At 43.0% G+C, this 11,383-nt stretch overlaps 1 protein-coding gene across 1 annotated transcript; it reads left to right on the forward strand.

The window, feature by feature from the left end:
- The first annotated feature begins 337 nt into the window (after positions 1-337).
- MGST3 (microsomal glutathione S-transferase 3) lies at positions 338-11,383 on the forward strand. Its single transcript, XM_081324076.1, has 6 exons — positions 338-625; positions 1,841-1,964; positions 7,286-7,359; positions 7,836-7,893; positions 8,897-8,969; positions 11,181-11,383. The coding sequence occupies exons 2-6, from the start codon at positions 1,848-1,850 to the stop codon at positions 11,288-11,290; spliced, it is 432 nt and encodes a 143-aa protein (XP_081180202.1). The 5' UTR covers positions 338-625; positions 1,841-1,847; the 3' UTR covers positions 11,291-11,383.

Consider the following 11,383-nt stretch of genomic DNA (forward strand, 5'->3'; position numbering starts at 1 on the left):
ACACCCACCCGGCCCCTTGAGGGCAACTGCAATGCTGATGCGGCCCTCAGTGAAATTGAGTTTGACACCCCTGACTCAGATGAAACTCAATCTCTACATATCCAAAATAAGTGAAAACACAGCTGGTAAAAAAAAAAAGACTTGAGCCAAAACAGGCCGGAGATTAATCCTGCCTTGGTGGTGGCCCAGGGGGAATGTAACAGCTGGTCATCCATTTCTTAACTGGAGACAGCAAAATTCTAGAGAAATTAAATTGGGCGTATTATGAGAACTCGTTTCCCCGCCATCCATTTTGGCACAGTTGGCAAGACTGGAAAGCAATCCGCACTAAGGTTATCACGTCTACCACGTCTGAGCTGCATAAATAAATAAATCCGGAGGTCAGAATGACAGCAAAGAGCACCCATAGAGCGTCAACTAAGAACGAACATTAGAGTCAGAGGAAGATCTCCTGGTGCCCACAGGAACCTCTTTCTGCTCGGGGCGGAGCTATTCCAGGTTTTCCCTGGCGCGGGCAGGTGCTGGATTTCTCGGGAAGAGAAGGAAGGCGATTCGGCTAAGCGGCGGGGATCCGGTCCTACTGCCTTGGCTCTTTGGATTGCCGAACCGGCTCGCAGAGAAAAGGGTGAGCTGGGGCAGCAGGGATGGCGCCTGCCCGCTTGGGAGGGAAAGAGCCTTTTCGAAGGCCGCTGGTGGGGGGACTTGACCGCTGATCGTCGTCAACACGCTTCCTCTTTGCCTGCTCTTGCCCGGAGGAGAAATTGCTCCTTGCCACACCTTGGTTATGCAGCGAGCGTTTGAGGCGGTTGAGCCCTCGAATTTACTACGCCGGAATCGTCCCTGCAGACTTTAGTTCTATCCGCTCTCTCTCTCTCTCTCTCTCTCTCTCTCTACAATACCTTCTGCGGGAGGTCTGGAAGCGGTTTCATATTGTTCCCGACTAGCCAACCATATTTGAAAGTAGCGTTTGGTTGAGCGTGCAGCGTGAACCCACGGTTCGGCTGTTTGTCACAAATTTATAGATATCGCCGTTGCTTATTTCTTGTCCCTATAAAACGCATTGTTTGGGGCCAGATTCTTCCTCTTTGGGCTCTGCTTTGGAACTTCGTTGTTCCCATTGTCTAGAAATGTATGCTTCGTTCCAAGTTGCTGTAGGTCAGGGGTAGGCAACCTCGGCTCTTTTATGACTCGTGGACTTCAACTCCCAGAATTCCTGAGCCAGCTATAGCTGGCTCAGGAATTCTGGGAGTTGAAGTCCGCGAGTCATAAAAGAGCCGAGGTTGCCTACCCCTGCTGTAGGTGTTTAGGGCTTGTAGCTATATGTGGCGTGCTTAAGCATCTCATTAGGGGAGGAAAGTATTTTTTTCTGTTAGCCGAAATATAGTCAAATTAGCATTTTATGCAGCACACAATTGTTTCCTTCAAGAAAGTAACTCCAAAGTTACTTTTTAATTATGTTTACAACTCTAACTCTATTCTTTAATTTATTTTAATTTATTTCAAATTTTTATTTTTAATTTACTGTACAGAGACCTTTAAGTTCTGTTGTTGCTAGCCGCCCTGAGTCCCTCGGGAGATAGGGCGGGATATAAATCCCATAAATAAATAAATAAAGTTGTATAGTGTTTCAGAAACTCCCAGCAAAAGAAAAAAAATGTGTGTAAAGTTCTGTGGTAGTCAGGCTTTACAGTTCTGGTTTTGTGTTACATGGATGTGCAGAAAAGAGCACAGGGCAAGACCATGAGAGGAGGCTGGGCTGTTTTTCTTTATTAATTGATTTTTATTTTAAAGGCTGCCTACAGAAAACACATTAACTTACTACTTTTGACTTTCTTGGTAGGGCCAGGATGGTGGTTTTCTCAAAAGAATATGGCTATGTGATTCTCACTGGTACTGCCAGCTTTGTCTTGATAACACACCTTGCAGTAAATGTGGGGAAAGCACGCAAGAAATATCATGTGGAGGTAAGCATGGGTGATTTTCCCAGAATTCCCCTACTTAGCTATTTCTAGAGGCAGAAACTGTAGCATTTCCTGAAAGAAAATGTGTATATGTGTGTGTAGAAATGTTATGAATGCTTCAAGTTGAATTATGTAAAATACCGTGCTTCACCTTTCAGGAAACAGTATTTTAAAAAATAACAATTAAAATATTGTATAATAATCAAAAACAAACAGGAGGGAAAACAAATAACCAGTTTAAAAACTTTCATAGCCCATGGGTAAAGGAATTCAGAGCCATTAAAAGGCCCAGTAAGAATCTATCAACCTAATTTAGATAGAGGGGGCCTTAAGCTTCTAAGGCAGGCATGTCAAACTTGTGATGTCACGTGACGGTTTCCCCATTGCTGGCAAAGGTGTGGGCACAGTTTCAGCGTGACGCATCCAGCCTGTAGGCCGGCAGTTTGACATGCCTGCTCTAAGGTGACTTTAGTTTAAAAGATAAAGTGAATAAAAATTTGGGCTGCAGAAATGAGTAGGGTCAGTAAGTGGCAGTAAAGAGATAAGGCATTTCTCAAGTCATTACAATCACATCTGAGGCTGTAATTTCCATCGCTTAGCAAAGTAGTTGTAAAACACAATACCATGGGATTGTATCACTTAGCAACAGCAATCCCTACAGTCTCAGCTGCCCCAACTTGTGGATGATTAAGTAGAATAGAATAGAGCTGGAAGGGACCTTGGAGGTCTTCTAGTCCAGCCCCCGGCTCAAGCAGGAGGACCTATAGCATCTCAGACAATTGACTGTCTAGCCTCTTCTTTAAAATCTCCAGTGATGGAGCGCCCACGATTTCTGGAGGCAAGCTGTTTCACTTGTTAATTGTCCTCACTGTCAGGAAATTTCTCCTTAATTCCAGGTTGCTTCTCTCTTTGGTCAGTTTCCAATCATTGTTTCTTGTTCTGCCCTCTGGTGCTTTGGAAAAATAACATGACCGCCTCTTCTTTGTGGCAGCCCCTCAAATACTGAAACACTGCTATTGGAAGAGTGAGGAAGATTCTCAGGGATGACTCACACCCTGGACGGTATCTCTTTACTCTCCTACCATCCGGTAGGAGATATAGGAATATAGCCAGCCATACCAACAGGCTGAAAAATAGCTTTTATCCGTGGGCTGTTAGGCTTTTAAATGGGACATAATCTTATGCAGAATTGACTTGGGAGGCCGGTGTGTGGTGTAGTTGGTTCACATAGTGTGGTGGGATGGAGGGTTTGTTGTCACTGTGTGTTGGGGGGGAGAGCACGGGGAGGCTCAGCTAATCTCAATGTACACATGTTGTACTTTGACAATAAAGGTTTATTATTATTTATTATTTACTATCATGTCTCCCCTATTTCTTCTTTTCTTTAGACTAGCCAAACCCAAGTCTTGCAGCTGTTCTTTGTATGTTTGTTTCCAGGCCTTTAATCATCTTAGCTGCTCTTCTCTGAATTTTTCCCAAACTCTCAACATCTTTTTTGTGATATGGTGACCAAAATTGGCTGCAATATTCCAGGTGTGGTCTTACTAGGGTTTTATAAGGCGGTACTAATACTTTGTGTGATCTTGATTCTATGCCTCTGTTTATACAATCCAGGATTGTGTTAGCTTTTTTGGCGGCGGCTGCACACTGCTGGCTCATAGTCAAGTGATCATCCACTAGGACTCCAAGGTCCCTCTCACAGTTACTGTTTTGAAGCCAGGTCTTGCCAAGTCTGTACTTGTACCTTTGGTTTTTCCTGCCTAAATGTAAAACTTTGCTTTTCTCCACATTGAAACTCATTTTGTTGGATAGGGCCCATTGTTCTTTTTGGATCCTGAGTTTGTCTTCTGGGGTGTCAGCTACTCTTGCCAGTTTGGTGTCATTTGCAAATTTGATGAGTTCCCCTTCAATTCCCTCATCTAAGTCATTGTTGAAGATATTGAAGAGTACTGGGCCTAAGACAGAACCTTGTGATACCCCACTGCTTACTTCTCTCCATGTAGATGTAGTGCCATTGAGGACTACTCGTTGAGTATTCCACCTTTTTCTTGCTTACCAAGGAGTAGGTTGTGGTCTACTTTATCAAATGCCTTACTGAAATCTAAGTATACTATGTCCACAGTATTTCACTGGTCTACTACCATAGTTTAGTCACTTTATGAAAGAATGAAAGAAGATTGGTTTGGTACGATCTGTTTTTAACAAACCTGTGCTGGCTACTAGTTATAACTTTGTTTGCTTCTAGTTGTTTTCAGATCTGTTTTTTGATTATCTTTTCCAGGATCTTCCCAGGTATTGATATTAAACTGATTGGTTTGTAGTTTCCTGGGTCTTCCCCCCCCCCACCTTTCTTGAAGATGGAAACCACATCAGCCCTTTTCCAATCCTCAGGTACTTCTCCAGTGTTCCAGGATTTTTGAAAGATATGTTGCAGTGGTTCTGAGATAACATCTGCCAGTTCCTTCAGAATTCTGGTAGCGTATTAACTGGTTCCACTTTCACACCCGATCGCATTTGCCTAACTTTTGACTATTTCTCCATTCCCAGCCCTTTCTTGACTCTACTCTTCAGTTGCCACTTGTTACTTCCTCAGTCAATTGACAGGTTTCACTTTTTCAGCCATGAGAACTGCAGCATCATTGTTTCTGCCATCTTTGGGCCTACAATAAACTGGATAGTCTCTTCATGGCTCCCCATCTTTAGGCTCACTGGCTCAGTCAGGCAGGTTGCAGACATCCCACACTCACACCCCTCCCAGTAAGCAAACCACCTGCTCAAACTTCATGGGTTGCTTCAGTCTCTTAACCCTTAGTCCCAACAAATCCACCGTTTTCAGGCTGATCAAGCAGCAAGTGCACCCCAAGTCTAACAATGGGTGAAGACCGCCCCCCCCCCTGACTGGGGCACTACCACCTCCACCTGGACAGTCAATGGGGTAATGGCGCCACTTACCATCAGATCATCTTCCCCCTCATTGTCACTCTCGTAGAACACCACTCCAGGCTTGCTGAGGGTCAGAGTTCCCTCCCCTTCGCTTGATTGGGGGGAGTCCTCCACGACCTATGGCGCTACTCGCATTTTCTCCTTCATCTTCTTCAGAGTTTTCTTCGGCTTGGGTTGGCTCGGGGTCCTTGGTATCGAGGTAGGTTGGGGAGGCAGGCAATTGGCCGCCCTATGGCCTTCTTTCTCACATCGGAAGAAAGCTCCTGCGGGGTGACGCGGACCCTCTCTGGTGATTGGAGCAGGGGGCCCTCTCTACTTGTTGGACACTTCTCTTGGCTTTGGCGGGATGGCTCTCAGGCACTGCGTGTCGCCGATACTCCATCAGATCCAGTTCCACTGTGATGGCCAGCTGATACCACACTTGGGAGGTCATCAGGAATTCCCCAGGGCAGACAATTCTGGTACACTTCTCTGTTTAGCCAATCTCAAAATTTGCGGCATTTTGGCCACACTCTCAGCTTTCCAGTCAGGCTGCAAAACTCCTGAATGTACTCAGCCATGGACCGGTTCCCTTGCTTTATGGGCTTGTGTGGGATCCCAGAGTCTGGCCCGGAGCCCCTCTAGGAAGGCATTGATGTTTCCCAGTTCCGGAGCTCCTTTGTTGTTGACTGTCACTATCCATTCAGCGGCTTCTTCCAGATTCACAGTGATGGCATTCACACAGGTCCCTTCATCTGGGAATGCTGCTTCATGCCACTCTAGGTAGATCCATACCTGGTTTAGGAAATAGGTGAATTTCTCCGTCCGTCTGTGAAGCGTGGCTTTCAAAGGCGGTGGCTCACAATCATCACGGACTAGCAGGTAGCCAGGCAGCAATTCTACAACTTACTGGGTGGTGTAGGCTGGAGGTATCCCTGCTGCGTGGACTAGTGGGGACTGCCTGGTGGCCGCTGGTAAAATCCCAACCATTCTCCTGTTCCCTGCCATCCCGACACACCGGATCTAGTGCCATTGGTTGGGGCAGAGGAGGAGATGAAGTCACCATAGTCTGACCCATTCCAAGTGCTGTCCCCTGGGCTGGGGATTTCACCTGCTCCACTCCTCGCGTCTCCATCTGAACAAACATCTCATGCTGCTGCAGGAGATGATCAGAGGCTTCCACTCTGCTGACTTCCCACTCTGCAGCCCTCTTGGCCTTCCACTTGCTTCCTCGCGTTATCTCAACCCCCGTGGGATTCAGGAGAACTCCATCTTGACAGCTGTCCCCACGCCGCCCGTCCATTGGGTTTTCAGGCCAGTGTAGAGGGACCCTGCCACAGTTCCCTCTTCTCGCACCAGCAGCTGCTTCGTCTTCTCCGCTCTCCTTTCGGACTGTGTTACCACTGGCTATGTCCCGAAGTCCACCTGGGCTGATGCCAGTACTTCCCGAGGAGGTATCAGTCCAGGCTTGGCTGTAGCATCGATCTTCTTGGTTCATCGACATCACTATGCTACAATCCTCTTGGAAGCCTTCGAGAAGGCTGCACTCGTAACATTAGAGAGCTGGTTTAATGTTAACTGTCCGACTAGCGAACTCAAAATCAAGGAATCTTTAAGGCTTTGAAGTGCCATAAAGGATAAAACTTTATTGAGTGCACATCTCAGAACTGAAGAAGCAAAACCTTGGCATTCTTGTAGGCTCTCACGATCCGTTTCCTCCCTAGGCTTTCTGCCCCTCCCCCCTGTTTCTGTGGCAAGTTGAGTAGCGATAGAAGTTAGCTGCCATCTTAGCAGTTCAACCTTGACAAGAAGTTAGAACCAGAAATAATGATTGTGAGTGCAGCTATGTAGGTTTTTACAAAGAAAAACTTCCTGGGGGCAAGATTTGTACAACAGTAGAAGGTCAATCAATGGAGGTTGTGAGTTGTCCATTTCTGGAGGTTTCTAAGAGAATGTTGATCTGTCCCGTCTCATGGAAATGGTTGGTTTCCTGTACATTATAGAACGTTAGATTGATGATAGTTTTGATTGCTTTCAGCTTCATAATTCTATGGTTCTGTGATATTTTTATCCTTCTCATATATCTAATTTTTACTTTCAGAACAAAACTGGGCAGAAGCATGCTAATGCAGTTATTTTATTAAAATATTTTATTTATAAAAAAAATTATTATTTAATCATTATTTGTTATATTAATATATTTTTAAATTTTAGTTTTGCCAATTTACATATCTACCATGTAAGTCTAAGAAAAAAGGTTTTTTCTGAGGAGATGCCAACAAATACACATCCATGACGATTTACAATATAATGTACTGTAAGCTTTGAATTCATGTATTATTTATATAGCTATACAGCATATATATAAAATCATATATGTATGTAATTTTTTCCCTCAATAGTATCCAACCATGTACAGTACAGACCCTGAAAATGGGCATATCTTTAACTGTATCCAGAGGGCACACCAGAACACGTGAGTAGTCTGTATTGCATTGTGCTTATTACTGGTTTCTTCTAGATTTGGTGCCTAGAAAACATCTGAATTCCACTGTAAACTAGAGAGGAAATGTATACTGGTTATTTTGATGCAGCACTCATGATATATCTTTTCTCCTAAGGACATAAATGGGGCAGGCTGTCATGTTCCTTGCTCTGTGTTTATACATTATGAAATGCTACTATTGGTCATTTGGATGTAATTCTAGACAGGTGCAGAGCACATGGTTGGGAAGATAGCAACCAAGAATATAAAAACAGCAAAATTATAAATTGTAAGATGAATCTGCTTGTGTTTACTATTACAATTGCAGGCAAGCTAAAGGTATCAAGGTATAGCAGAATATTCTGCTTTATTTTGGGGGATATGTTAGGTTCTGTATAATGTTCACTTGGACCTAAATTTGTAAAAGCCATTAATGAAGTGTATTTAAAAATCTTGACTGTTTTTAGCTTGGAAGCATATCCATCCTTCCTGTTCTTTCTTGGAATCAGTGGGATCTATTACCCGGTAAGAACAATATTTAGGTCTGGATATGATTAGCAACCTGTTCAATGGAAGTTGGTGTATCATTTTAACTCAAAATGCTTCTTAGGACAATATAATAAAACCAGAGGCAGTTGAATTAATGTTGTATATCTAAACCCATCCATCTTTTAGTTATAGCTGATAATTTGTATTTGTATAGTATTTTATTCTTTTTAATGTGTTATTCTTAATGTATACATATTGTTGTATTTTTTTATTCTTTAATGCTATAAGCCACCCAGAGACACCTCATGGTAAAATGGGCAGTGGCAAACAAATTTAATAAATAACTCTCATACAGTAATCAGCATCTGGTATCAGTGTAAAATATTGCATCCTGATTTGCAAGTTGTTTTTTTTAAAAAAAATTAGCACTCTTGCATTGCAAAAAAAATAAGAAATACAGGAAAGTCTTATTGGTAGCTTGATGGATGTTCAATTGACCATAGTTAGACCAAAGTTATTTGTCTAAGAAACTGGAAGATTGTCTCTGAAATGAATATTTTTGGATTGATATTGATGACAGCTATTGCCAACACATCTTAGGAACATGAACCAGACCACAAAAAGTTGATCCTTTTAACCAGTGAATATGCTCTCTTTGTCAATAATCATTTCACCATCAAAATAAATTCACACTATTAAAGAAGCTCCCAATGTAACTTGATAAAGAGAAAGTTGGAAAGAAAGGATAAAAAGGTAAAAAGATATACAGTGTAAAAGAGAGCAGGTTTAATTGGACTGATCATGTCACTTCATAATTTTTGCACTTGCCTGATACAAGGACTTAAAACGAATTGGAGCAAATGAAATAGCAGAGTAAGTTTTACATTTTGTAACTGTCTTTATTTACTTTCTTGGCTAGTATAACCACGTCTTTCCAGAATAATTCTCCCACAGTATAAATCTTAATTGTAGTGATTGACTGTCCATTTAATATCCATTTAATTGTAAACATCCTTTCATGTGCAATTATTCTTCATAGCGTGTTGCTACAGGACTTGGTACAGCGTGGATAATTGGAAGAATATTGTATGCTTATGGCTATTACACAGGAGGTGAGTCCTTATATAAGAGTTACAATCATTTCTTGCAAAGCTGTTTTCATCTCTGTGGTGTTGTTCATAAACTCTTGCTTCACTGGACAGCCAGACACTGTTTTACAAAATCCAAGTTGTTCTGTCAAGATTAGTCTGAATTCATAGTTAAAGTTTATTTTTAGACCATTTAGCTGGTCCTATATTTTCCTCAGAAAATGGAAAAAATAGAGAAAAACACACCTTAATTTACCTAGACCAGGGGTCAACAACCTGAAACAAAAGAGCCACTCAGAACCGGTTCCATCACATACACAAAAAAGTGGGAGCCGTAAAATGTGCGCACACGTGCGTGCACGCACACACGTGTGCAGAACAAGGCAAAACGTGCACAGATGAAGGCAGCAGCTCTCCAAACGTGGAGGTGGAGGTTTGGAGAGCTGCATCCGCCGCCCTGTTTGGAGAGCTGCTGCCTTTGTCAAACACGGACGAAGGCAGAAGCTCTCCAAACGGGGCGGCGGAGGTTTGGAGAGCTGCGTGGAAGGCAGCAGCTCTCCAAAGCTCCGCCTCCCCGTTTGGAGAGCTGCTGCGTTCGTGTTTGAAAGAAACACGAACGCAGCAGCTCTCCAAATGGGGAGGCGCTGCGTTCGTCCGCGTTTGAAAGAAACACGGACGAATGCAGCAGCTCTCCAAATGTGGAGGCGGAGGTTTGGAGAGCTGCGCAGCTCTCCAAACCTCCGCCTCCACGTTTGGAGAGCTGCTGCGTTAGTCCGCGTTTGAAGGAAACACGAACGCAGCAGCTCTCCAAACGGGGAGGCGCTGCATTTGCATTTGAAAGAAACACGGACGAACGCGTTCGTGTTTCTTTCAAACGCGGACTAACGCAGCGCCTCCCCGTTTGGAGAGCTGCTGCGTTCGTCAAACATGGACGAAGGCAGCAGCTCTGCAAACGGGGTGGTGTAGTTTTGGAGAGCTGCACGAGCAGCTCTCCAAACCGCCGCCACCCGTTTTGAGAGCTGGATGAAGGCAGCAGCTCTCCAAATGGGGCGGTGTAGGTTTGGAGAGCTGCACATGCAGCTCTCCAAACCGCCGCCGCCACCCGTTTGGAGAGCTGCTGCCTTCATCCCACTTTTTTTCCAGAACGGCGGAGGAGGGCTGGGAGCCGCAGGAGATGGCTTAAAGAGCCGCATGCAGCTCCAGAGCCGCGGGTTGCCGACCCGTGACCTAGACCATTATGACTTTATTTATTGGTAAAATGAGACTAAATTCACAGATTGTATCAAAGCATTTTTTAATTTTTTAAAAATGTTATTAAAACCAACTTGACCAATTTAGAGTGACTGGCTCATGAAACCTGCTAAGGCATGTACTTTAATGTGGCTGTGTGCATTGTGAGAATCCAGGGTGATTCTAATTAGTTCTTGGTTTATTCAGTAAATTTTGCTTAAAAATCTGGTTTGCACTATATAATGGATCTATATGTAAACTGTATTATTCCCAGAAAGCATTTGCAGTCAAAAATAAGAGGTTGTGTTTATCTATACATAATGAGTGATAAAATGAATTTGCACATTATATTAAACCATAGAGAAGCATAATATATTTGTGAAAGAAGTTCATGTGTTAGTATTCCCTAGGGAATAGAATGAAAAATCATGGTTGGAAAAAACAGACAAGAGGAAAAGTTGAATGTGTTTATCTGAATGTCTATTTGCCTAGCTTTTTCTTATACACAGCCAGCCCCAAAGACACCCCTGCATGTTTTCTAGTAAATGTTCTAAAATCAAGGGAAGGAGGAACAGGAGAAGCTGGGTGAACTGCCCAGTTTATATGTTTAAAGAACTAACTATGGAAAATGTAATAAGTGACCAACCTACTAGGAGTGTTTGGGGAAACAATGCTTCATGAATTAAAAATGCTAGGCGGATACCTAGCCCTTTGTTTAAAATTGGAAACCACGTGCCATGAGTAGAAAGCATGTAGGAATTGCAAACTAGTAAGAGACCCACATAACAAAAATGACATAGAAGGTTGCTCAAGATAGTCTGTAGTATCATATAAATAAGTAATGACTTTATTTCTGTAAAGGACGCCATTTTAAAAATGAAAATGACAACAATTTCCTTGAAGCATCCAGAACCTATTGGACAATAAAAAAGCATTTCCACAAAAATATATATTTTGCATTGTTAATGTTACTGTACATGTGAATGTTCTGTCTTCCCTTTATAGATCCTAGTAAGCGAAATCGTGGACTCCTTGGTTCCATTGCACATCTTTGTTTGGCAGGGGCCACTGTTTACTCAGCTTTCCAGCATCTTGGCTGGATCCGCAGCGCCTAGGCAGCACCCATTCTGGTGACATCCTGAGATGTCTTGAAATGTATCTCACATGTAATTTTTATCATTACTTTTAAAAAAAAATAAAAACAAAAA

Source organism: Vipera berus (assembly GCF_964194415.1).
Source record: "Vipera berus genome assembly, chromosome: 3".
Lineage (NCBI taxonomy): Eukaryota > Metazoa > Chordata > Lepidosauria > Squamata > Viperidae > Vipera > Vipera berus.

Bases quoted from the DNA above. Each gene is read 5' to 3' on its own strand.
- MGST3 (XM_081324076.1), top strand. From the start codon at position 1,848: ATGGTGGTTTTCTCAAAAGAATATGGCTATGTGATTCTCACTGGTACT. The intron at 1,965-7,285 runs GTAAGCATGGGT...TTCCCTCAATAG, and splicing joins GCAAGAAATATCATGTGGAG to TATCCAACCATGTACAGTAC. The intron at 8,970-11,180 runs GTGAGTCCTTAT...TTCCCTTTATAG, and splicing joins TTATGGCTATTACACAGGAG to ATCCTAGTAAGCGAAATCGT.